Below are 27,797 nucleotides of genomic sequence, written 5' to 3'. Positions count from 1 at the left end.
AAGGATAAAAAAAAAACAAAAACAAAATCAATTATATTAACAAAAAGGCTTTCAAATTGTTTTGCATGTTCGTCATAAAATTAATAATCCCAACAATATATGTGAATTATATTTTACGTGTGTCAGATATCTCATATTTCATATATTTAATTAATTCTAACCATAATGAAAAGTAACTAATCCGAATTATATATATATACATACATATATATATATATATATGGAGAATCATAATATTTAAGGTAGCATATATTGCACTAATATATTTGAAGGATATGCATTAAAGATATTTTATAATTATAAATTTATGAAGATATTTTTTTCAAAAACTTAAATCCATTTCCAATGAGGTGAGGCACTCTTTTGAGTCATTTTTCTACGGAAGATCTTTTTTCCTTTATCACTAAAGATTAAATGAAATTAATTAGTTTATTCGAAACATAAAATCATAAATAGGTGATCAAAAATACTGTTTCTTTTTAATATAGGAAACATGATAAGCATAATTAATGGCAAGCGGGCCCCAGTACTCCTTTACCTTTTTTGTTTTCCTTGATTTTATTGGGTCCCTCGCACGCACTCACTCGCTCTCCTCTCTCTCTCTTTCTCTCTCTCTCTCTCTCACACACTTCGGAGATACTCCAAAGAGAAGAGTGCAAGGGGAACTCCCTCTGCAGCGAAGGAACCACCCAAAGCTGCGATCTTCCGCTACCAGGTACATTTCTTGGATTATTTTTATGCTGATTTTCTGTGATTTCTTTCGCATATATTGCAATTTTCTATCTTTCAAAATTCGAGGGCGTTTGATATCTGTTAGGGTTTCCAAGATTGGGGTTGGGAGATGCTGAAGGGATTGGCATTTTATCGGCGCTTGACTGATCGCTTCCGATACCTTTTTCGTTGCGTGCTGGATTGTGCTACATTTGCTGGCAGAAAGACTGGATTTTGACGCTGTTTCGGTTATTACTGTTGATTTATAGACTTCTAGCTAGTTTTATTTCCTTCCTTACTATTTTGGGAACCAGCAGTCGACGATTTCCTTTTGACCTCTCTTTCGGCTTTATCTTGTTTCTCTCTGGTGAAAATCAGGCTTTTTCTAGCCGGGGCTCGGCCAACTTCCTTTATTCACGGAAAAGATTCAATCTTTATATGGATCGTTTCCGTTAATTTTTTTATGTACGATGCTGTGATGTCAGAGCTGTCGATCAAGTTGTCGTCTTGAATTGGATTTGGTCTTGAAGGAGTTACTTTAAAAAAAAATCTGTTTAGGTTTCCCATTCTGGATTCATTTTCTTTTCTACTTCGTTAGGACATGACCTCTCATCTTTTGAGTTTTTATCCGTAGTTGTGTGTTTGGTTTACAAATTACCAGATTGTCAGCTTAATAGGTCTCGGTAGATCCATTTTTGGTAATTTTAGATACAATGATGTTCATGCTCACCATTTTCTTGGTTGTTTTCCCTTCTTGTAGTAAATATTTTATTTTTGATTACCATGAATTGGGACTAGTGTATATTTTCCTTTTACCATAAAATTGTAACTCTGTTTTCTTTGCTACATGGTTCTATCATTGTGCTTACCAACAATTTCGGATGATCTATTTTTTGTTGAAGGCACACAGTTCTCCAATGGCACACTAGATATCTTTCACTCAAGCTACAAGGTGGATGGTGGAGATTTATTCCAGATATATGGAGCAAACTTCATGTTATGTTGGTCTACAACTAGACACTGTCCTGTCTCTGGATTAGTGACATCTAGTACAATTCCCAAACCCTTATTTGAAGAGCAACATAAAATGCCTGGTGGCCATGATGTTGAGTCATCTTCTCGACAACCTTCACCTTTACAGATGCCTAAGCCAAGTAGACTAGGACCTAACACACCAAGCAGATTGCCAAAGTTGGTTCAGGAGGACACACCAATGCAAAGAACTACTGAGGTCTTAGAATGTCAAAAATCAGATCACGTTCATAAGGGACCTGTCGAACCTTTGTTTGATGGGATATCTGCAAAGACAACCAAACATTCAGGGACCAGTGACTTTGATGCATTCTCTGACAATCTGAAACAGTTAAATATACAAGATGGATCCATAGAGCTACTTCAGTTGAATAGGACTATAAGCTTGGAAGCAATTAGGGGTACAGAAAAGGAAAACCCAGAGAAGGGAAATATGAAATATAACTCAGTTTCTGCTGAACTTAGTGAGGGCACCAACAGTTTTACAAGGACTAGCGGAAGTGCTAAGGTTAATAGCCAGGTTGAGAGTGGAAAGAATAGTACTTGCAGGGCCAGTGCAAGTAGTGATGTCAGTGATGAAAGCAGTGGTAGCAACATAAGCAGCACCATTAACAAGCCTCACAAAGCAAACGACTCAAGATGGGAAGCAATTCAGGTGATCCGTGCTAGAGATGGGGTTCTTGGTTTAGGCCATTTCAGACTGCTTAAGAGATTGGGCTCTGGAGATATAGGCACTGTTTACTTGTCAGAGTTGGCTGGGACGAAATGCTATTTTGCTATGAAGGTGATGGACAAAATATCTCTAGCTAGTCGTAGGAAACTTCTTAGAGCTCAGATGGAAAGGGAGATATTGCAATGCCTTGATCACCCATTTCTTCCAACGTTATATACCCACTTTGAGTCAGAAAAATTCTCTTGTTTGGTGATGGAATATTGTCCTGGAGGAGATCTGCACACCCTTCGGCAGAGGCAACCTGGAAAATATTTTTCAGAACAAGCAGTCAAGTAGGAACCTTGATCTTATTATTTATGCACCATATATATGTATGGTTTATTAAACTGCTCAGTTTGATGATTCAGAATTTTCTTTTGTGTTTTAATGTTCTTGTTGTGGTTAACCATGTTTTTTATTATTGGTATTTTGCTTCTCTTTTTGCTGTTTGGCTTTCATTGTGTATTGACAGATAATTGACAAATGAATAGTAGGTGTAAAACCATAAAGCTATAAGTTATTCACATGTTCAATGTGTTACATTTAGAAAATTATCAGCGAAGTGTTACTATTTCCCTTTTATTATTTAGCTAAAACCCCTGTTGGTAAGTTCAGTGAAGGGGGGCCAAACCTAGTGCGTAAGGCTTCGGCCTGTGTGGGGCCTGGGCAGGTTCAACAAATGCAACTTTACCTCCATTATCTAAAGAGATTGTTTAGGAGTGGCCTGCTAGGTGGCAAAGGAGCAACCTCATCATTATACCATCCCGTGCTCTCAAAAATTTATATTTGCAATTAATCTAACTTTAAATATCTTATTTTGAACTTCATATTTTGGATCATATACATATTGGGCAGGCCAGTGCATGAGGCTTTTGCCGTTGTAGGATTTAGGAAGGGCTGTATATGCACACAGCCCTGCCCTGCTTGTTGAAAAGATGCATGGTTCACACGCATCACATCTAAAGTTTCCATTATTTTAGGCTTGTCCTTAAGGTAGGCGATAAAAATATGCCATCAAAAATACTAATAAGCGATAAAGTTGATGCTGAACAGAATGTGATCTCAGTTTCTCTTGGAATTATCTATTTAAGTGTATCTGTATTTTGAAGATGATTTGTGATTAACCAAGAAAAACAGTTAGTGTTAAGATTAAAGCATATTCTTTTCAGGAATAAAAAATCACTTACAGTATAAAATACTTGTCTATTAGGTCTTTAGTATATGGACTTGGTCTCAAGTAAGAACAGACATGAATTTTGTGATCATTTTTTTGCATTGCTACAAAGTATTCTGGAACTTGGACAAATCAGAACTTTGAGGTCGTGAGTAGTAAAAATAAACTTTCGAGTAGATATTAGAATCATCGAAAGAAGTATTAAGGAAAGAACATTATTTCTTTAACTGTCTGGGTTAAAACAGAAATATGCCTTACTACTATACCACTCTTCAGTTTAGGAATTAAATGGGCTGATTTTGGGCCTACTTGATTTAACTAGTTTCCAGTCAAGTTACATCTCTGATCTGGATGGTGAGGTCAATTAGTTTAGTTATGTAGGTTCTGGTATATCTAACTAAATATACTTTGCATGTAATATATGAATAACAATCACACCTCTGCAGTCACAAAGCTATTGTCCTAGACTAGGTTTTGTCCAGGAGCAAAATCTTTTTAGTCTTATGAAGTGCTAAGGGCACAAGGCTAATATGTATTTATGTTTCGGTATACAACCAACTATTTGATATTAATATTAATTATAAACTTGTAAATAAAGTTGTTTTATCTGGAAATAACCATACATTAGATGAGGGTTAACAAAGGAATACACAATTTAGCACCTCTCATCACCATATAAACCCTTTTCTTAGGGTATATATATTAAACTATTCAATATACATCTTGTGAGAATTCTTGTCTCACATCTTAGCTACATCAAGGCACTTGAGTGATCTACTGCCATCTTGAACTCTGATGACCAAACTGTTATTGAGTTTGTATAGGGGTAATTGCTTAATATTGAAGCAATGCAACGTACTAATATCTAGTGTGTGATGGTAAGAGCTCTTAGGATCTAAGGTGATCGAATAATGTCCTTTCTTTTAATCTTAATGGGATTTTATGGATTTCTTGTATGTTCTTTAACATGGCAAACAGTAGAATTATGATAACGATGCCTTGCTTTATATACAAATAGGTACCTAGAAATTACTTATCAACATATTTTTTCAGGAATTTCTGGAGAATGTAAGTGCATCAGAAAAAGCATCACATTAAATCTTTAAAATTTCCACTATCGTGTTTATGCTTATGATTTATGACTATTTGCATTTGCTTTCTACAATTGAAGGTTCTACATAGCAGAGGTCCTCCTTGCTTTGGAATACCTACATATGCTTGGCATCATCTATCGTGACCTGAAGCCAGAGAATGTCCTCGTTCGAGAAGATGGTCACATCATGCTTTCAGACTTTGACCTCTCCCTTCGCTGTACTGTCAGTCCCACCCTTATTAAGTCTTCCAATCCTGACTCTGATTCCTTTAGAAGAAACAACCCTGCCTACTGTGTCCAACCTGCTTGTGTTGAACCATCCTGCATCCAGCCTTCCTGTGTGGCCCCAACTACATGCTTCTCCCCACGACTATTCTCCTCCAAGTCCAAGAAGGAGCGGAAGCAGAAGCTTGAGATTGGAAATCAGATTAGCCCATTGCCTGAGCTCATTGCAGAGCCTACTGATGCCAGGTCCATGTCATTTGTTGGTACTCATGAATACTTGGCTCCTGAGATCATCAAGGGGGAGGGCCATGGCAGTGCTGTGGACTGGTGGACCTTTGGTATCTTCCTATATGAGCTTTTATTTGGAAAGACTCCCTTTAAGGGGTCTGGTAACCGAGCTACACTGTTCAATGTGATTGGTCAGCCCTTGAGGTTTCCAGAGTCTCCAGGTGTGAGTTTTGCTGCTAGAGATCTTATAAGGGGATTGCTAGTGAAGGAGCCACAGCACCGGCTTGCTTATAAGCGTGGCGCTACAGAGATAAAGCAACACCCATTCTTTGAGGGTGTCAATTGGGCCTTGATTAGATGTGCAAGCCCTCCTGAGGTCCCGAAACATGTCTCAATTGAGAGGTTCATGGGGACTGTGGCATCAACAAGCCAGAAGTCCAACGCCACATCCGGAAAAGGTTCAGATAACTATCTGGAATTTGATTTCTTCTAGTGCCATATTCTTAACTTCAATTTGTTGTATTATGGCGAGTTGTAGAGTTTCTAAGCTCATCCTAGAAGGATCAGTGATTTTCTATACAAGTTGTTATTCTGATTGTATTTCTTTTTTCGTCCTAGTTGACTGTTTCAGTTGCAAATCTATATTTAGAAAAAGCTGAGATGTCCTCATCTGTGATGATTATTAATGAACACCTGTTATCTTTTGAGATTTTCTTTTTGTCCAAATAAAATTTTATAATTGGCTTTCTATATTAGTAATGATTCTTGTGCAATTGAACTGTGGATTAAATCCCAAACAATTTTCTTAGTCATTAGGCTTTATGTGGCTGAGCATCTTGGAGGCTGACACTGAGTTAAAGATTGAACATACTATATGTTAGGTTTCTATTTATGACATCTTGACTCAGGTTTAAACAAGACTATAGTGGTGAGCTTGATAGAGACCACCAGGTAAATAAACAGAGTTTTTCTTCCTTTGCCTGATATTGCAGTAGGATGCCTGCTACACTGCTTTCGTTGCAATAAAAGATACACTGCTTTCTTTTCTATGTAGATCTTTATTAACAAATGTGGTTGATGCATGCTCCTTTCTGGCTGATGTTTGGACGATGTTGTTACTCTCTCTGCAAATGTGTCAGTTTGAAGGTATCTTCCCAAAAGCTTATTTTCTATGCAATTGACAAGTGATTATCTATATTTCTGGTTTCACATAGCATATTTACATCTTTACTTCATAGACATACATGCATATGTGCATGCAGATTTGTTATGTCTTCAAGACTAAGTAGATGGGCACAACTTCAGTTTGGGTTTTAAGTTAGACCATGGAAAGATTTAATAAACTCATCAAATTTCATCAGTCGGATTAGATTGGTCTTATCTGACTTCTGTTTTGTATGTTCCATGGGATAAAAACAGAACAGACTCTTTTTATTAGAGTGCTCCTCTTGATAGAAAACCTTGAACATTTGATTCTAGTTATATGATGAAATAGAGTAGGGCACTTCAATATGAAGCAAATATTGGATAGAGTAGAAAATTAATATGCAACGAGAAGTGGTTTATGGTTTTCTTGAACTTGGGTGTTATTGTATCTATCAAAGTTTCTTTTCCATTAATGTTTTATCGTTTTTAAATCAGTAATTTTAACATATATTGTTTCATATCAGAGTAAAGCCTCAGAGCTGTTTCTTTTTAAATTTTAAAGTTGAATTTCCATATTGTACATATGTCTAAGGTGCCTCTTAGCTAAATTGAATTTCATTGCTATATTTGTATTCACTCTTTTATCATCTTTTTAAAATTATCTTAGATTAAACCTGAAGAAAGGACAGTGCATTGGATAACTGAAGGCAGCATAAAACTTTTTCAGAATATGATATCAACCTTTCTCTCTAAATATATTTTTCCATGTTGTTTTAATCAGCAATTATGATATCCTAACTTGTATCTGTCAATTCATAAGTGGCTTTTAATATCAACAAAAAATTAAATGTCAAACGTTTACAAGACAAAATATAGATGTTGCTAAGTGTGCCATTATATTTTTTCTAACATTTCTGCTAAAGAAAATTTTTTTGGTGGCTACTTTGTCAGAATTTGCCATGTTTCTTTCTGGGTGGCAACAATAAAGCAATTGCTACAAGTTTTTTGGATTTGGCTGTTGAAACTAAGTGTGCCATTATATTTTTTCTAAAAGATTTACTTAAAATAATTGTAGTGGCATCTTTGGATAAGTGTTTTTAATAGGTGTCTGGGTATGGCGCAGCAAGGCCCGAGCACCTTGCACGATGTCTGGGCAACGTGCTTCACTAAAGTGTCGCCTGGGCACTTGCTTGAGCCCAGGCGCCTCGTGCGAGTGCCCGATCTAATGCCAGCAAATCAAACCAAATTGGGAACTCTGGTTTAATTGAACAGTAACTTAGTTGGTTCGATTGAATCTCATGGTAACCCCCCCTTCCCCCTCCCCTAACCTAGTGAAAGTGAAACCCTAGATCCTCATCGCTCAACTCACCGCTGCTTTTGTGCGCAGTTCTCTCCACCATCGAGTGATAGGTCTGAAGTTTCCTCCACCGCCAACAAACACATCCGAAGCTTCCTCTGCCCTCGACGTTGTCATCCATAGCATCTTCCGCCATCATCGCTATCGTTTGAAGCTTCGTCCGTCGTTGCTGCCTTCGTGCGCAACTCCCTCCGTCACCGAGGGACAGGTCCGAAGCTTCCTTCGTCGTCGATGGACATATCTGAAGCTTACTCTGCCCCCGATGCTGTCGTTTGCAAGAAGCTGCAATCTTGGACCGGATGGGCAAGTTGATTTTATCTTATGTCATGATTTTATTTTATAATTAGTTGACCTTACTATTTGATTTAGTCTTTTCTGTGAAAAATAAGCAGAAAAGAAGTCCCACAGGTAAATAAATATGATGGTATATATTGCACGTGGGACTTTCAAATCTTCAGTTTGAGGCTTAATTTTGCAGAAGTTATTATGACCACAAAGCATCAATTCTTTTGAACAATGTCAGATATTAATGAACTCAACTGCTAGACTGTGCAGCCCACAAAGTTGAATTTCAGAACAAAGCTACATGCAGGATTGCCCAATGGGATCTGATGAGGAAAACACTTAAACTCTGAAAAGGATGCAATCCACAAAACGTTTTAGGATGATTTATCAACCTAAATTGCATTATCTCAAGCAATAAGGTGATGTTTTTTGTTGGAACATAATTTGATTATTGCATGTCAGGTTGGCTGTTATATTGTCAATTAATAATTTATGTTGCATCCTTTTTTCTCATTTATGTTAATTGCACTAACTATGCTTCAAATTGTAGATGGAACATATATGAACCACCAAGCATGTCGTAGTTGTGTAAGATTGTTTAACACTTTTCTGATAAGAGATATTTCCAAGAATACACTACCAATATGGAAATGATTTGGAGGCAGTAGGATATGTTTCTTCTGAATGGCCAAACAACTCTGTATTGGGATCCTATTTCTTGATTCCTGGAGTTGGATATCAACTTCATGTTGACAATATGAAGCATTTCTTTTTTTTGCTTTCAAGGATGAACTGAACTTAGCAGACAGGTTAGACAATCATTAATTATCCATGGTACTCCAGTTATGGAAAAATTGATATGAGGTCTTGCATAGTTATAGAAATACTTTTTATTAGAAGTCTAATCCTCTACCATAGTTCAAGTTTGAGCATTTCTTAGAAGAGGCCTATGCCAAAAATCAAATGACTATGTTTATGTTGTCTGTGCTAAAACTACATTTGACAGCTTTGGAAGCAGGGAACTACTCGATGAAGACATGGGAGGCTTTTATCAAGCTGAACAGATTCCAGGTTCCTGAAGGTGACTATCAGCAAACACACATTTCAATTGTAGCATGAGTCAGCACAGAGAGAACAATTTGTGTTTTATTCAGATCCATCAATCTTTTTTACTAATTGGCTAACTTGAACTGTGAATGATGGTCATAAGATTTCATGCTCCCTATTCAGAATCCCTACATCAATGAACCAAGATGGTGTTGCAAGTCGCTCTGGCCTGTTACTGATCAATTCATGGGTGATGGCATCAAAGCATGCCACACAACCTGGCAGAAGTTTCCTGCATCATGTCCTGAGGACTGGATTTTTTTATGACAGTGAAGAGTGGGTATACATGTCATGCAAGTCTCTTCCATGCACTGCAACAAATATGCTTGGCAGTAGCCTTGTGGAACCCAGAGAGGCACACACATAGTTTGCCTCCTTCAAGCATCTGCATCATGTATCAACCAAAAGTTCAATGTGTTCCATCATGTCATGTTTCCTTTAGATTTGAAAGAACAATGTTAAGGTAATGAGTTTTTGTGCATGGTTTCAGTAAATGTTACAACTGTTTATATGTGGAATTCATGCATCAGGATGTTTCAGACCTGCATGCTGGCCCTATTATCAGAGACACCATCAAGTTAGTTATGGTTCCAATGGTAACTTGCAAAGCAGCTTTGTATTGAAGTCTCTGTTAATGAGCTAATCAATTTCTAAGTAAGAAGAACAAAGTGGAAGGTTCTTTTGAGATGTTAGAACATCTTTTATTGTGGCTGAATCAAAATGTTATCACTTGCACTTCATCAACCATGCCCTACCACCTGTGTCTTGGAGATGGCTTCTGGTCTTCAGTCACCCATGAAGGAGATCTTGTACTGTTTGCAGTGACAGAGAAGATGAGCCACTGGCCCCCACAGACATGTGCAGGGAGGGTCACCATCACATTAGAAAATTCCAAACCAAACACACCTTTATTCCTTCCTGTGGGACCCAATACATGTGGGCAGCCATGAGAGTCAAAAACAAAGGCTCCCAGTGGAGGCTTAGCCTTACAATCAATGTCTTGAAGGGCAATTCCAGCAGTGAATGAGGTGTGATCCTTTCCCATAAGCTTTTTGTTTAGTTCATCTTGAGCATACAGGGAGGAAGAAGATGAGGCTACTTGTCCACAATCCATTAGTATGACATCCACCTTAGATAGAGAAAAGAAGGGAGAGCTTCAAGTTGACTGTGACTCATTCGTCTCCTTTCATGATGCTGCAGCCCCAACAACAAGTTTCAGCCAGTTTCTTTGGACATCTCAAAAGGAGTCAAAGTTGACAGGCTGAAGACAGAGCAGCCCTTCTGGTCTGCCTTGGTAGTCTCCACATGCATGCATGCTACCATCTCTCACACCATGCAGTTCTAAAAGTAACCATGACTCCTCTGCCATCCTCTGTAAATATATATATATATATACAGAGGTTGAGGTAGATTCTTTGATATTAAATTAAAAGCATATCCAAATTGAGAATAAAATACAATAAAAATAAAGTTAGGAACAACAACAATTGAGTAATTAAAAAATAATAATTTTGAATCTGAATGATGACAAAAGAAAATATTTTACTATGATCTGATGATGACATGATGAGTTGGATGGAGCCCCACCAGTTTCATGGGGTCAACAAAATTTTAGCAACTAAATAATTAAGTAGAAGCAATTGTGATAACATACCATATGTTGGTAAAGTTGAAACACATTTAGCTTTTATCACAGCTTTTTCTTCTTTTGCTAATATTATATAACACCACTGAGGAATTTGTCTCAAATTTCTTCGCTCATCAAATTCCAAAAGTTATATATTCTTCCCCTCCCTCTCTCTCTCTCTCTCTCTCTCTCTCTCTCTCTCTCTCTCCAATCATTTAGTCTTTGCAGAATCGCTTCCTTTCGTGATTCCCACAACTTCATGTCTCAGCATAGAACAACTGTTTGATTTAATTTGTTCGACAAGGCATAGGCAGCCGCCAAGCTTTACACCTCCTCTTGCTTCACATGCTAATTGTGAAGCATCTCTTGCTGTCCTCCTGTCATTCTCTCTTCTCTCTCTCTCTCTCTCTCTCTGTCTCTCTCTCTTCTTTATCATCTTGTCCTCTTACCTTCTACAGTCTCTTACAGTTGCATCGGATGACAAGTTACTCTCATCACCTGCATTATTGTGCATGCCACTCTTTCAAAAATTATACATGTATTTTATTATATGTATACTAAAAAATAATTGTTGGATTTTTAAATTCCTCATCAACCACTCTACCTTCAAAGATGTTGACATTTTGATATCCTCTTAATTCAAAAACAAAATTTTTATATTGGTGGAACAAATACAAGAATAAAACGTATTATATAAATCAAAATATCGGCTAGTCTTGCCGATGATAAGACCTTATTAGATCATCGTAAAATTTATTTTGAAGAAAAAAAAAATCAAGCGTCGAGGGTTTATAAATTTTAAATATATTTTTTATGAGTTTAAAATAAAGACTTTAGCAAGGAGTGCATACTTTTTTTTTTGTTGAGTTTGTTTAGACCACAAAGCTACCATCAAATTATTTCCACACTTTATATTTGTAGTAGAGTCACTATAATTCTCATATAATTGCATGTCTCTATAACTATGCTTAAATTAACTCAATCTAATCCACTCAAGTCAATCTTATGATTTGATAAGATAAATAAGATTGGCTTATATTTACATTAAAATTGATGTTTGACTGTCATAAAATACAATCTACCTCTATCCAATCCATTTAAACAAGATAGGTATTAGGATGAGGTTGGGATGCATGCACTACACTAGTTAATCAATTCAAGTAAAATAAGATTTAACATCATTCCTAGTGCTAGTTGACCATCTCATCTTTGATTATTATGATCAACACTACACTAGTTGGCATTAATATCACTTAGAAACAATCATATTTTTATTAGTTTTCATTATTATAATTGTTTGAATACCGAGAGTATTTTTATTATTAACAATTATCGATATGAGTTGAAGGTTAATAGACATACATACATATATACATACATACATACATAAAAAGATACTGACAATGAGAGACAAACAAAAAATCCCTTGAAAATCTACTAGTGCAAGTTTTTTAATCGTTGAAAAATTATATGGTATAAACTCTTAGAATCTTTGAGTTTCTTTTTTTATGAGAGATAATGATTAATAATTATATTAGCTATCAAGAATGAGACTTGTAGCTGAAGAGAGAGTATATTTCTTTGGGTATCACAAAAGAAAAAAAGTCTATGGACCGCTATATATAATATTTTATTTCCATCAAACATCGCATGTCACATTGAACCTCAAAATATTTGAGGCCAAGAGGGATGGATGGCCATAAACTATTCCCCAAAAAGTGGGGGTCAAGTCATTCTCAAAGAAGGGTCATAATCCAGTGCTGATGTGTTGTGCACTTGAGCTGACTCAGAGCCTTGCTGTGTTCAGCACAAACAATTTACGACTACTACCTTACCTACTCTTATATATTCCAAAAGGTACTATTGTGCCTAACATTGTGACATCAAGTCATCGTCGACATAGTTGTGGAGCGATCCATCAATCACACTCGATAAAGATTTAGATGGTATCAACACGATCGCAATAGCTTTAGAGATATGATTTTGAGCTTCAAGTCCATAATAATAATAACATTATAATTTATATCATTGAATCACTAATAGAACCGACGGATGGATCATTCGCGAATCTCATATCAAAGGTTAGACTCTTATCGGCTAGGTTAGCCAACATCTTTTATACTTAACATACGTTGATATATTATTTATCATTTTTAATCTAATATTTAAATCGGATCGATCAATGATTTGATTCGATTATGTGTAATTCAAGTTTGATAATAATGTTTTTTTCTTAATTATATTATATAATAAAGATATCATTTTTAAATAATAAAACAAAAAGGATTAGTAGATTCACATGCGTTTGTGCACTTTAATGCCAAACACGATGCATCATGGCACACATGAATGGAACATATTCTTGGGAAGAGGACAGTTAAATGATGCTTCCTTTCGGTGCGAGGTCAAACAAGTCAGGCTTTAGGCATCGATCGCTTATCTTATCTCCCAATTGATGTTAAACGAACGATGGTTGTCCAAATCGATTGTAAGGTTGATGTCATGTCAATAGTTCTTATGATGCACAATGCGTTACCACTTTCTTGATATGAAATCTTCTCTCTCTCTCTCTCTCTTCAAAATCAAATCGCATTTATTGGATCATTGATTACATTAATAGATCAATTGGTCAGATCGTATGTTTAATAATTTGTTTGAAAATAAATTATAATACACGTTAGGTTAGAAATATGAAGCATGTGGATACTATTATAAAAATATTTTTATAATTTAATAAAAGAGAATGTCATAGGCCAATCATATATTAGAGAGAGAAAAAGAGAGTTCTGAATATAATAATTCTTTTTCTCTTTCACTCTTATAATGAAAATACTTAAATGTCTAAAAAGAATATATATATATATATATATATATATATATATATATATATATATATATATTCTAATTGACCGATCAATTGATTTGAGTTATCAAATATGTAACAAATATATGACAAGCCTTGATATGATAAATAAGGTCACTTTGGATTCAAGTTTATTTTAAATGAATATGAGATGAACTTATGTAATCGTTAATTTTGCCTAAGTTATACAGTAATATTCATCCATAAAGCAACAATATGATAAGACTCTATGATTTTATCTAAGAAAAAATAGGAAAAAATGGATGATCACTTCCATGGAATCGGCCTCCTCGAGTTAGTAAAAAAAAATGAATAATATTTCAATGTCTATCGAAAAGAAATTGTTATATTACTATTTATAAAGTTCCATCTAGAGTTCATCAGGTCTTGGACTCTTAATAATAAATAAATATTAAATAAACTTCTATCCTACTCTAATTGAACTAAACAGACTCAATAAATATTATTTAAATACTTAAAAAATAAAAAAGATCCTAACAATTCCTCCCTCTTCAAATCAATCTTGTCTTTAAGGTTATGCAGCATCAAACTCGAGGAGTTCCTCTTTCAACACTTCAGTCACAGGGTATCTGCAGCGCATCACAACCAGTTGATCGAGTAAGTACGGTTTCCACTTCTTGATGGTGTAAGCAATAGGTTAGCCTTTTGGTATTGTAATCTTATGAAAAACCCTCTCCATCCGATGGCTAGTGGTAGTTATGACCTTACTTCCACGTTTTCCCTTTAGGATCACCTGCTTTCCATTAATAAAAAACTTTATGAGTAGTTTAGAAAAATTTTACGAAACATCACCTAAGGTGATAGTCATTCAATTCCGAAAACCACTTCAAATTCTTCCAAGGGTAGCAAAAAGAAGTCCACAAGTAACTCTTGGCCCTGCAAAGTTAGTTTAATCTTTGAGCACTTGCTATTACAAGTTAAAATCTGTCCATCGACGTCCTTTACTTCGAATTTGTTATAGTCTTCAATGTGGTAGGCTAATCAGTCGGCAACCTTACTATCCATAAAATTGTTAATGCTACCACTATCCATAAAAAATGTAACATGTTGATATTCCAAAATTCTTCCAACTTTCATAGTTTGCGGGTTAGAGTAGTCGACTAATGCATGCACTATATGTATGATAGGTCCAACATCATCATCAGAATCCATATCTTCATGGTCGGAGTTTACATTATTAGCTTCCGGTTCTGCCTCAATTGGTTTAATTATAAGAAGTTGCCCTTGTTTATATCGGTGCTCCCTACTCCACTTTTCATCACAGTGACATCACAAATCCTTCGTTGATCTTTCCTTGAGTTCTTCTCGGGTTAGTCCGGGTGTTAGGGGTGGGTGGCTTGCTGATCATATGTTTGTTGTCACTTCTATTCCGACGATTTTCCCTATTGATTTTTTCCTCAAATAAACGTGCAAATGATATTGCAGTGATCATAGTGCGAGATTGACGAGCTTTGACTTCACATCGAATATATGGATTAAGTTATTCGATAAATGAGCCCACTAGTTGTCATTTAGACCAATCTCTGACTTGATTTGATAATCTTTCAAACCTGCTATGATATTCCAACATTGTAGAAGTCTGACGAATTTGACGAGCTGTCCATCAACATTTTTGTATTCAGATGGGCCAAAACAAATAAGAAGCCCTCTCTTAAATTGCTCATACGAAGAAACTCTGTAGCAAGTTTTATACTAATCATACTACTAGACTGCATCTCTATCTAGTTGGATTGAGGCTATTTCTACCTTGGATTCTTCTGGGGTCCTATGAAAGCGAAAAAAATTTTCTACCCTAGAGATTCAACTAGTCGGATCCTCATCTTCCCATCTTAGAAATTCTACTTTAATGTGTGGGTAGTTTGTGTCACAATCTTGGGGCTCTTTTCTTGTATCCCCAGATCTGTGCAATAAAGAACTTGAGCTCCCATCTTATTAAAATTTGTTGAGGCTCTCTAGTAGGCTCTTTTTAAAATCATTAAGTGTTTCTTACAATCGGTTCTCAATTATGATTTCTAATGCTTCCATTTGTGCTTTCACTGAGTTATCGATGGCCATTGCGTAAGATTATAAATTTGTAATCCTCAATTCTTATTTTTGATGTCTGGTCAAGGGCATTAGCACTGTCGATGTGAAGTTGTCGAGGAAGCAAACGCCGAGAGTAGTGCTGCGATCACTGCAAGGAGGAAGAGTTGCTTCCCTGTTTTTGTCACTGCGAGAAGGGAGGTGGCGTTGAAGCGGCCAGGGTTGAGAAGAGGAATCGATGGTGCATGCGCTACTAGGGTTGAGGTAGGGCAGCTCATGGATGCGAGGAGGGAAGGTCACTGGCCGGGGAGCAGTGGCAGTGGTGGAGAAGGAGGCAGCGAGGGTTGCGATTGGGATGCAGGCGACGGTCATCGTTGGTTGGGGAGTTGCAGTGGTGGAGAGGGGAAATAGGAGTGCATGGCTGCCGGTCGGGAAACTGCAGTGGTCGAGCAGTTGCAGTTGTGACCCAAGGGGAGGCAGCAAGGGTTGCAGTTGGGAGGGGGGCAACGGTCGTCGTTTGGGAAGTTATAGCGGCGATAGTGACAACTAGCGCCCGCTTTGTTTTTATCGCACCACAGAAATAGCAGTTGGCAACGTCGAAGGATCGTGCAGCTGAAGCTACGACCCAAGGGGAGGTAGCGATGGTGGTGTGGTTAGGAGCAGTATCACCGATGGTAGAAGCGACGAGGGGGTGGTCCGTTAGCTGGGAAATAACGGCTGTGGCCCTTCTCACTCGAGCGAGATGGGTTAGCGAGGAGAGAAGGTTGTTGGGGGAGTAGCGGTGGCGGTGGTCGAGCGGTCGGGAAGCAGCAGCAGTGGTGGAAAAGGAGGCAGCGAAGGTCGCGGCTGGGATGCGGGTGACGGTCGTCGTTGGCCGGGGAGTTGCGGTGGTGGAGAGGGGAAACAAGGGTGTGTGGCTGCCGACCTTTCTTACTTTCTTCCCCCCCCCCCCCCTTTTTTTTTGAGATGATGATAACTGTAGCGAGGACATTGAGGATCGCTGCTATGATACCAAATGATAAGACCCTAGGGTTTTATCGTAGAAGAAAGAGGGGAAAATGGGTGATCACTTCAAGGGGATTGACCTTGATCACTTTGAGGGGATTGATCTTTTAGGATTAGTCAAAAGATTGAATAATATTTCATTATCTGTCGAAAAGAAATAGTTACATCACTATTTATAGAGTTCCATAAAGTCCATTGGAACTTGGATTCTTAATAATAAATAAATATTAAATAAATCTCTATTTGAGTTTAACTAAACTAAACAGATCCAATAAATATTATTCAAAAACTAAAAAAATAAAAAGGACCATAATACAACCTATTAGTAATTTATTTTATAAAAAAAATACTCGTAGTTTCGTATAGTATTATTTTATGACCATGCAAAGAAAAGATGGATCGATGAAAATAAAACTCATAATCACACAAGTATACTTTATAGATATTTAAAATATAAAAATAGATTTCAAAAACTTTGAACAATTACGTAATAATAAAAGATAAAAAATGTAAGGATAAGTTGGTCATTTTTATTAAGTTTACCATAGAATTTAACTTAGCGTAAGATGAAATTTCTAGTTGTGATTTTATTATTAAATAATAATAACTATGAATTAGGTTTTTTAAGAAACTTACATTTGCCAAAGTTGCTTATATAAGTATGTATGTATGTATATAAAAGTAGATGCATTGGCTCATTAATCACAAGTAATAATATATAATGACTCAAAAACATATAATTTCTATCAGTCGTATTCAATCTCGAAGGTGTTATCAGTTGACATCAATCACGCATATTTCTTTATTGATGAGCTATTTTACCCTCGTTAATTAATAATTACAAACAATATCTATTTCAATGTAAAGAAGAGATGAGTGTCTATGTTAATGAGATCTATTTTATGTTAATTTCTCCAAATCAATCTAAGAAATGAGTTGGCATCAACTATTCTATGAATATTTATGACAAATATTTATGACCCATATAAAAAAAAGAAAAGAAATTAGTTTTGGCACTTTTAATATGTCAATTATCCTCTCTCTCTCTCTCTCTCTCTCGACAACATTTGCAAGAAATAATGGACCAAAACCCAATGGAGGTCAAACTAGAATTTAATGTTGATCAGTGGTGGTTGGCATGTCGTTAAAATGGTAGTTGACATGTCCAAATATATGACACGTAAATGTCACATAAGCATTACGTGGACGCTACATAAATGTCAAAACATGAGATATTGATATGAATCGAAGGCTAAGATTCACGTCTTCAAATGTTAGGTGGTATCTACTCGGATTGGATGCGACGGAATTAAATTCTAAATTGACATTATCTCCTTTTCTTCTTTTCTTCTTCTACTTTACTTGGCATTATATCTCCATTAGGTCCCATCAATGGCTAAAATATCAATAAATTCAGCAAAAACAAACAAAAAATTATAATGTTTCAATGATTTAAGATCACCAACATGGATTTTTTTTTCTTTCTATCTCAAATCTCAAGGGATATTTATAGAAGTCAAATAATTTATATCAAATCTTCTAAATTGATATATATATATATTAATAATTTTCTAAAAAATTTCTTCTCAATTTTTTTGAAAAAAAAATTATTTTTATATATTTCATTTGATACCTCTTAAGTCTTGTAATACATTGACGAAATCCTCCAACAACTCGCATACACACCATATGAATCAATTAATACGGTGTACCCTTTAAATATTTTTTTGTTGTATTTTCAAACTTATATGTTTTGTTTGAAATAAAAAATATAATGTCAAATTATACCTAATAATTATATTTTTAAGGATATATCTTATGGATCGATCCATGGATGAGAGTTAATAAATAGAAGATCAAGTCATAGCCATCGCTGTATAAGAGGGTATCAAATGAAAAATATAAAAATGAAAAAAAAAATTAAATTTTTTTTTTCAAAACAAAGAATATATATATATATATATATAATAGAAATAATAATAATAATAATAATAATAATAATAAATAAATAAATAAAATAAATAATTATAATTAATATGATTAGAAGTAGTAGTGGTAGTTTCAAACTAACCATTTCCCCCTCCCGCTTCCAATTTGGAATTCCAAGTTTTACTCTCCTCCCTTTTTAAAGAACCTGAGGTCACAGAAAGCGACGAGGAACGACAAAGCCGACGAGCTTTCGAGTCGACGCCTGTGAGAGGGAGAGAAGACGACGTCGATCCGAGTACACCCTCCTCCTCCTCCTCCTCCTCAAATCCTATCCCCAAACCCTGACTATCCCCACCCCGATTCCTTCCCCGAGGAGAGTAATGGCGGTCGCTTGCCAGGACGCCATCAAGCAGTTCTCCACCCTCTTGGACAAAGGTCGGTCGCTTCGTGTCTCCGCGGATCTTAGTTTTCGATGGTCGGATTTTTATGCTGTTTTTATTTTTTCCTTTTACTGATTTTTTTTTGTTATTGGTTGAATTATTTGCAGTGGATGAGCAGCTGAAGGCCACATTTCAGGTACAAGTCTCTTGGACTTTCGAGATCTGGATAGGCTTTCCGATGGTTGCTTTGAATTGTTGACTCCGTTAAAAGTCTGGTTTTTTTCTGTGGCAAAGTTGGGTCCTTGGATTTGGTTGTGGGAGCTGCACTTGGGTCTTGATGTTCTGCATGAATGCATTCTTGAAACATGTCCTCTGGAATTTATAGGTTTGGTGACATCAATGTTATTATAGAAAGAAAGCATTTTGTACTATCTTTCGTGTTCTCTGCTAGAATTACCGTGTGTCTGGTGATATGCATAGTAAGTTGACCATTGGTTGGATCTTTGCAAGGACGATTTTCGAGTCCCTAAATTCATAGTTGGATAGGAATTTGTGCTTCCGATAACGAGTTTCTGTAAGTTTGTTATCCGAGGATGTTGGAAGGATGTATGCTCGGATTGGAAGGTTCATCAATTTACACCGAGATCTTAACAGCATGGTGGTTAATTTGGCTGTTTTGGTATGCACCTTGCTTCTAGTTTAGTGTAAGATCAATAATTTGTTTACTTTCATCTTAAACGGTTAGACCTTTTCACGAATCTTCTTTTGCAACATTTCGTGGATGAGCTTGAAATCAGACTCTGTTAACCCTAGGAAAAATTTTGTACCAAATGATGGTCAATCTAATTCATGAATTGGCATCATGGGACTGGATTTCTATTTCACTAAGCCTCTTAATATGCCAGGTGATTCTGAATTCATCAGTTAGATAAGAGTCTGAGACAATAGTTGGTGTCAGAAATGATCAGATCCCCTTACTTCTTAGGAACAGTAGTCTAGGTTTCATGTGTTTCAACCTGTTGGCAGATTAGAGTTCGTTTCTCCTAGTTTATATATAGAGCTACTATACTCTTCAAAAAGTCTTATCTCTCTGCTACGGATTTTTTTTCAAAATTGATATAATTTTCATCTGTTTTTGTCAACTAGCTTTATGTATTTTCTTTGGGCTTTGGAATAGATTTAATCATATCTTTGTCTATTCTCCAAAAGTATTAAAAAAAATGTATGATCATTTGTTCTTTTGTCAAAAAACATAATGAATTAGTAGACTACCAATATTTGATAATCATATTATCTTCTTACCTTGTGCTTGATTTACTTGGTAATTTTGTGCATACTTCATTAATTGGTAATTACAGTATTTTATTGAAAATGACAATATCTTTGACATCACTGTTTCTGAAATCAACCTATGCATTAAATGTTTGTGGAGTTGGTGAGGCAGCTCCAGCTGATGCTTAATTTTTTTTTCACTCTTTTTATTTCAACATTTTCTTCTCTCTAACCTTGAAACGCATCATACTCATGGCACTGGGAAAGGACCTGATATCTTGTTCATTAATTAGTTACTAAGATTCTCATTAATAAACAATGATGGACTTTAGATTGGAAACTAGTATCTTGCATTAGTATGCCTGGATGCCTGTGACTTAAAGAAAGAAGTGGTTGTGTGTTTTTTATAAGTCTAATAATCTATGTAGCAATGGAGTGGTATTCCACCCTTAAACTTCAAGTTTTGTGATTGTCTAGATGTATTGGTGCTGATGGGCTGCTTTTTGGTTTGGCTCTTTTAAAGCTTGAACCAACAAATGTTATAAATTATTCTTGTTTCATATGGAATTTCTCAAATTAGAGACAATTCCCTCTACTATTGATTAAGAAAAAAGCTTCTTGAGTTGATTATGACCCCACAATAGAAGAGCCTTGTGCTCTGAGCCACCCAATTTTTTTAGCTCAATGAGTTGATTATATGGATGTTATATTCATATCTGCCTTGTTTCATCTGCAGAATATGCACCAGGGATATCCAACAGCAACCATGATGCGCTATCTTAAAGCTAGAGAGTGGTGTGTTCCCAAAGCATATAAGATGGTTTGTCCATGTCACACTCTTGTATTGCTCTTCCTTTTATGTTTATTCTTAAAAATATATATAAACTGTCTTCATCACAGCTGGTGGATTGCTTAGATTGGAGGATACAAAACCACATTGATGATATCTTGAAAGTGAGTCCCCCTCTAACACAGAATTTGTTTCTTCGATTAAAAAATATTGTTTTATGATGACACTTTAGCTAGTCTGTCAGCTATATCTAGCATGTAGTACTTCTTGGTTCTTTGATCTGTATTTTACATCCTATTTATTTTAAGCATTTGTTTATTACAATTCTGCTGTGAGTTAGCCACCAAGCTTTGATGTTAAATCAGACACAAAAAAATGTCTTTGAATCTGTAAAAGCAAAATTTACTTGGTTTTATTTAAAAGTTACAGAATGAAATAAAGGAAAAGAGATTTCAGTATGCTTGCTTATTCACAAGGAATGAAGTTACAGAATGAAATAAAGGAAAAGTTTCAGAATGAAATAAAGGAAAAGACACAAGGAATGAAGTCGACAACAAAATGATGAACAACGATGTGTCTATGTATGCTTATTCACATAGATTTCAGAATGTAAACTCTGGAGTTGAAATGCTAGTCTTTGTTGTTTCATTACAAAGAGAGACATAAAATTGTAAAGCTAATCATGTTATCAGGGATATAGCATGCTAACATTGCTGAATTTAAGTATGCTATGTACTAACATGGATCTTTTCTGAATGTAGAAACCAATAATTCCAGCAGATTTATTTAGAGCAGTCCGTGACTCGCAACTTGTAGGATTATCAGGATACTCTAAGGAGGTATTATCTTCTTTTATGTGTACTAACTTTAGTGTTGCTATTATCATGCTATTCTATGCCACATACTTTTTGGTCAACCCTTCCAACCCATGCACTTATTACTTAATTTGTGCATATAAGTAGCAATGTGCTGCAAACTGCAAATACAATATCTTTTCCATATTATACCTTCTCCTTCACCTTGTGTTTAGATGAAGCAGTGGTAATTAAAATTGATTGTGGAGGTTGTCCTTTGCGTACATAATTATCTTTGTTTGGAAAATACAATATATTGACCGGTATATTTGGTTGTTGTGTCAGCTTATGCTTGGACATAGCCATGATCCTAATGCACGGTTGGTCAGCCGATTGCTCCAAGGACACTTGTAGACAGCAACATGCATTGGAATACAATTGAAAAGTAGAAATCTGCCAGGTCCCATATCAGTTGCATTGTATGCAACATTCAATTTGTGGAACGATACTTTAGAGAAATAATACTTGGGAATTTCCTGCCCTTGTTCATATCAAATTATACAGAGACTTTCCGACATTGTCTGTGGATAAATGTCGGATGTCCATATTTACTTTCCCTGCTTTACTCTTGCGGATCATATGAGCTAGAATGCTATGGAGACAATATATAAGATTGAGAAAGTGGCATCTTTATATATGAAATACAGTGTGTTTTTGACCAGCTGCTTAGGGTTGGCCAAATGGGTCCCTTCTTGCTATCAAGCTCTGTTGAGGGCAACATCATTAGTCAATCTAAGAACTGTCAAATTTCATTGGTTCTGTTTCTAATGAAGTATTATGTCTTCTTCTACCTCTCCTCATACCACAGATCTGAATCAATTAACCTTTTCAAATTGGTTAATTTATATGCCCATACATTAAAGTGTTTATGTCAAATGGAAATTAATTTTGTTTTACTGATTGTTTTCCAGAAATGCCTATGATACTTTTGTCTCATTTAGCTCCTACAAATAATAACCCATTTTTATAAAAGTAGACTATTGTTTGATAATGTAATTTAATACTTTTCTCTTTGTTACAGGGCCTTCCTGTTTTTGCAATAGGTGTTGGACTCAGCACATTAGACAAAGCATCGGTAACTTATGACAACTCTGTTCTTGTTGATATGCCATCATCTTTTTTCTGTTTAATCAACATTCTTGTGAAATAAATGATCTGATTTTCATGTCTTGATGCTCATTTTGTTTCTTGTGTTGATTTATGCTGATGCTTAGCCAGTTATAGAAACTTATGTGTTCTTTGATACTTGATGAACCTTATTATCTAGTCTTTGGGTTTTCAGAGGCACAGATGCAAAAGAATGATAGATTGGTGGGGACAACTAAACTTTAAATTGGATTTCTTTTTTCTGATTTACCAGATGTACATGACTTATGCCTACCATACTATATTGGAAAAATAGAAACAAAAAGATCCCTTAAACATCCACAGAAATCTCAGAATATTTTTTCAGATTACAGGTAAATTAAATAGGGACCTGAAAAAAGAAGATAAAAAATCATACTAAGAGATTTGTTGTCCTCTCCAGCAACAAATCGGAATATTTGCCAAAACCATTACTTCAACAACATTGAAAGCAAAAATGGTTCCTGTTGACATGTTCAGATTTGGACACTAGTTCAACCAATCTTATGCACCTGAAACCCCATGTGAATGTTTGTGCAGCATAATTCTATCAATCCATGTTTTAAATACAAGCAAGATTTTCTGCTTTTCCTTTGTGGCAATGCCAGCTAGCAAGTTGATAACAGCACTTGGTTAATCTTGCAGATGCATTTACCAGAGAATTTGTAGAAATCTATGGCAATTATTACGATCCCTTTGTCCAACATCTGATTAATTGTGTATTTTTTTCATGTTAGGTGAATCAATATGTGCAGTCACACATTCAAATTAATGAGTATCGAGATCGTGTGATATTGGTGAGTGTCAATGTCAATTCTTATAATGTACATTCTTCAAGCACATGCAAATTCTTATTTTCGTTTTCTTTTATTTGTTCCTCTGGTAGCCTAATGCAACAAAGAAGTACGGGCGGCATATTGGAAAATGTGTTAAAGTCTTGGATATGACTGGTCTGAAGCTTTCAGCATTGAGCCATATCAAGGTAAATTCTTCCCCAACAAAATAACAAACTTTATTGTCGTTGTTCACATAAACAGTTTTGTTTAAATTTTATCTGAAGCTTTCAAGTTTTACATAACAGAAAGTGTTAATGTCAATTTTTTACTTGACAGAAATCATATTTTAAGGTCTGTTTTTGGCGGTAAGAGAGGTTAAAGTAGTCTTGCAATCATTTTAAATATAGGTCCTAACTTGACTATGGCTTGACCTAATTATATGCTAACTAATCTAAAGATCCCTTGTGTCTTTCGCCAAGAGAATGGCTTAGCAACATTCCGCTCGACTTTCCTTGTACAACACCTCATGAATAAAGTTGGTGCCTGAAAAATAAAATGCATAGCTTTAGCTGGTGCATTTTTATAATAAATACAAAATACTATCATCGATATTATTTGGAGATGGTTTCAAATTGCACAGGAAGGTGAAAAATAAAGATTAAAAAGTAGTTGGAAATTTTACAAACCAACCATGACGCAATGAAATCTGCAAAGTGAAAGTTTTGGGGTTAACTGGATATTAAATTTATTGGCTACTCATTGATGAGACTGTCTTATGCAATTTCACATTCATTTAGATTACGTACGACAAAAGAGTTTAATGTTGGTTGATTTCTTTAGATTATCTGCATCCCTTTTATCCAAATGTGGTAGTTGTTCTGAGACTTGCTGCTCAAATGAAAAATCGGTTGCTCATGGGAAGTGCTTAATTTTCTTTCTGGGAAGAATGGTCTTGAATGAATCAAATACACAGGCGGTCAGGTTTTTGGTACAACACATCACATCAGATGCTGCTAATCCGTTCCTCATTATTTATGTAAAGAAAATGCTTGCTTATTTTGCTAGATATCAGGTGATTATATAAATAGAAATCACAAGCTCTTTCTAACAGCTGGCACCAACATCATATTTAATTAAAAAAACAGAAAATTCAATAACTGCAATGTCTTTGTGATCTTTGTATCCTTTTTTTAAACTCTTCTTTCATGGTTTGTTTTACGTGCATGAAAATGAAGTTTTTAGTCTTTCGTCCCAAGTCAAATGTTAATCTTTAAGTTTGCTGCATGTGTAATGCCTCTCACGCTAATACCTTTGATAGATATGTTGAAGTTTCCTTCTTTGTTTTGTTTATGGGTGCAGTTAATGACCATCATAACAACTATTGATGACCTAAACTATCCGGAGAAGACACAAACGTATTATGTAGTTAACGCTCCATATGTATTCTCAGCATGTTGGAAGGTAGATGGTTACTTCCAGTTGGATATCTATTGTTATCAAGATGTTGATTCCTATCTTGAGTGGTGTGTGTTCTAATTATTATAAAAATGGTGCTTGGTGTGTCTTTGCTTTGCCAGGTTGTGAAGCCTCTTTTACAAGAAAGGACAAGAAGGAAAATACAAATACTGCAAGGTTGTGGCAGAGATGAGTTGTTGAAGGTGAGAAGCTTCAGTTGTTTTTCTTAGCAGCAGAAGAATCTTCAATCATTTAAACATGAGACTATATTACTGTGTAACAACTAGAATATTTGGTATGAACATATAACTGTACTTTCTCAAACATAGTATATATATCACAGAGACCAGTCTATGGTTGCTTTTCCAATCTAACATTTACATCTTCCAATCTGTAAGAGTATTTAAGTTAGTGTTGCTTTTCCATTTTCATGAAGAATTAAGGAATTTGCATTCATTTTCACAGCTGATATGATTTATCTGTCTGGCACTGCAGCTTTGCCTTGTTTAAATTTATTGTCTGATGATGTTTATATGTCATGAAAAGCTGTTCGATTTTCCATTCCAAGTTGAAAATTTAGCTTCATCAGATATTAAATTTGTAGAGGTCTTAGCAACAAATCATGATATTTTTCTTTCTAAGTTTGGCCATTCAATTTTTAGTTTGCAGGGGAGTATTTTTCAAGTAAATTATCTTCTTTTCTTCTTCGTTGCTTCTTTTTGGGATTGGATGGGATGTGGGTCTGACTTTGTTCTATGCTTGTGTCACAACTGTTTATCTCTTGGTTTTAACCTTTTAAACAAACATGCTTACAGTTTTTTGAGGTTCTAAATCTGCAGATAATGGATTATGATTCTCTTCCCCACTTCTGCCGAAGAGAAAGTAATGGGTCATCTCGGATTTCGTCTGCTGGAGCTGATGATTGCTACTCCTTGGACCATCCTTTCCACCAACAGCTCTACAACTACATCAAGCAACAAGCATTAATCCAGGAATATGCCACACTCCGGAAGCAAGGACGCTTCAACATAGAAGTGCCTATAGCTGACACTGAGGGAACAAAAGTGGTCAAGAAATTAGAATCTGAACTCCATAAGGTCAGGGATCACAGTGGTCTCACTCACCCACTGAATTGTCTTCATATCAGTGGTGCCTAAAGATGCCACTGGTCTAGGCAACTACTTCAAGCTGCACTGCAGTTTTGTCCTGCTTTTGTATTGCAGCAGGTCATCCAATGCACCAAATGTGGCTTCAACAAAATGTGTTTTTTTTTTTTTCCTTAAAAAGAGTATTTAAGGTAACAGTAGCAAGTCCTTGCAATTGTGGTGCAAGATTTGAGGAAGTTGAAGCGGGCAAAAGCCTTCTCCTTTAATCCAGTGGGATAGGACGAAGGGTTGAACTCATCTGATTCTATTCTCATAAAGCAGCATCAAGATCTTTGAGTATCAAAGGATGATACACTGTATATGTGGAATCTATTTGCATTCCAAATAAAGCAAATTGTTCCAATGAGATGAAAAGTAGACAATTATCATCTCATGTGTCGCATATGTATTTCTGAACAGAACTTTCACCTATGTATGATTTATTGCTCCCAGAACTACCAAATCCCTGGTGATCCTACTGCTTTCAGATGTAATGCTTTCTCCTCCTCTTTTTTCCACTCTGTAGAGAATCCTGTAATAAATTAGATGTTTTGGATAATTCTGTTGATGCTAAGGTCAATCTTCTTTTGTCAATATCTTGATTTAAATAGAATAGGTAAATGGTAAATATGCTTGAAAATACTACAAAAGCTTGCTTAAGACTTGTTATATTGATTTAAAGCTAGATGAAGGGAATCATAAATCATTCATGCGGTATTGATCCATCGGTTTTATTGGTTTGAATCATCAATCTAAAATGGCTTAATTACATATTATCCCTTATACTTAGATTTTATTAACATCTCGGTACATTAAAAAAAAATTAGGATCCTTAATAGTTTTAAAAATAAAATAAATAATTTTATTTATCTTAATATCGATAGTTGTATTGACGAAAAATATAATATATGACATCATGTGCTAGATCAATGTGAAAGTGATAGACAAAATGATAATTTCAACGTCTCTTTTGTTTCTAATGATTTTATCGAAAAAACGTAATGTCAACATCTCACATGTTAGAAACATAAGCAATGTTAAAATTATTTTTTGTCCATTATTTTCGCATCAATTTAATACAGTGTCACGTATTATATTTTCATCGATACAACTAATAACGTTAGAACAAATAAGATTATTTGTTTCACTTTCAAGATGAAGTTCAATATAAATTTTTGAAGTACAAAAATCACGATAATAATAAAATTTAAGTATAAGAGGTAATATATAATTAACTCATCTAAAATATATAGATTCATCGAGTCCTATAAACCAATTCAAATATTAGTTTATCTCTTTATAATTATGATTAATTAATCTAATTATTTGTATCCTTTGTTTTGTTATTAATAAGGTTTTAATTTTCGAAAAAAAAAATCTTGCTCTAGAATATGATCATGTCATGGTAAAACTCTTTGGGCATATGATCACAACAAACTCCAATGACTATAAAATTTTCCCTC

At 35.4% G+C, this 27,797-nt stretch overlaps 2 protein-coding genes across 4 annotated transcripts; both read left to right on the top strand.

The window, feature by feature from the left end:
* The first annotated feature begins 582 nt into the window (after positions 1 to 582).
* Positions 583 to 5,927, top strand: LOC135583487 (serine/threonine-protein kinase D6PK-like). Of its 2 annotated transcripts, XM_065165887.1 has the most exons (4): positions 583 to 715; positions 818 to 959; positions 1,614 to 2,748; positions 4,801 to 5,927. In XM_065165887.1, the coding sequence occupies exons 3-4, from the start codon at positions 1,706 to 1,708 to the stop codon at positions 5,666 to 5,668; spliced, it is 1,911 nt and encodes a 636-aa protein (XP_065021959.1). In that variant the 5' UTR covers positions 583 to 715; positions 818 to 959; positions 1,614 to 1,705; the 3' UTR covers positions 5,669 to 5,927. The 2 variants fall into 2 exon arrangements, with proteins under 2 accessions (XP_065021959.1, XP_065021952.1); XM_065165880.1 differs by lacking the exon at positions 818 to 959 and having other exon boundaries at positions 589 to 715.
* A 12,817-nt stretch (positions 5,928 to 18,744) lies between these two features.
* Positions 18,745 to 26,928, top strand: LOC135648311 (phosphatidylinositol/phosphatidylcholine transfer protein SFH1-like). Of its 2 annotated transcripts, XM_065165862.1 has the most exons (11): positions 18,748 to 18,972; positions 19,085 to 19,113; positions 20,926 to 21,009; positions 21,090 to 21,143; positions 21,741 to 21,818; positions 22,855 to 22,908; positions 23,696 to 23,755; positions 23,845 to 23,940; positions 25,094 to 25,195; positions 25,312 to 25,392; positions 26,029 to 26,928. In XM_065165862.1, the coding sequence occupies exons 1-11, from the start codon at positions 18,918 to 18,920 to the stop codon at positions 26,344 to 26,346; spliced, it is 1,011 nt and encodes a 336-aa protein (XP_065021934.1). In that variant the 5' UTR covers positions 18,748 to 18,917; the 3' UTR covers positions 26,347 to 26,928. The 2 variants fall into 2 exon arrangements, with proteins under 2 accessions (XP_065021942.1, XP_065021934.1); XM_065165870.1 differs by lacking the exon at positions 21,741 to 21,818 and having other exon boundaries at positions 18,745 to 18,972.
* The last annotated feature ends 869 nt before the right edge of the window (positions 26,929 to 27,797 follow it).

Source organism: Musa acuminata, chromosome BXJ1-4 (genome assembly GCF_036884655.1).
Source record: "Musa acuminata AAA Group cultivar baxijiao chromosome BXJ1-4, Cavendish_Baxijiao_AAA, whole genome shotgun sequence".
NCBI classification, from domain to species: Eukaryota; Viridiplantae; Streptophyta; class Magnoliopsida; order Zingiberales; family Musaceae; genus Musa; species Musa acuminata.
The sequence above is the reverse complement of the archived record's forward strand: the minus strand, read 5'-3'. Positions and strand labels throughout refer to the sequence as shown.

Bases quoted from the DNA above. Each gene is read 5' to 3' on its own strand.
- LOC135648311 (XM_065165862.1), top strand. From the start codon at position 18,918: ATGGCGGTCGCTTGCCAGGACGCCATCAAGCAGTTCTCCACCCTCTTG. The intron at 18,973-19,084 runs GTCGGTCGCTTC...AATTATTTGCAG, and splicing joins CTCCACCCTCTTGGACAAAG to TGGATGAGCAGCTGAAGGCC. The intron at 22,909-23,695 runs GTAACTTATGAC...TTTTCATGTTAG, and splicing joins GCACATTAGACAAAGCATCG to GTGAATCAATATGTGCAGTC.
- LOC135583487 (XM_065165887.1), top strand. From the start codon at position 1,706: ATGTTATGTTGGTCTACAACTAGACACTGTCCTGTCTCTGGATTAGTG. The intron at 2,749-4,800 runs GTAGGAACCTTG...CTACAATTGAAG, and splicing joins TTTTCAGAACAAGCAGTCAA to GTTCTACATAGCAGAGGTCC.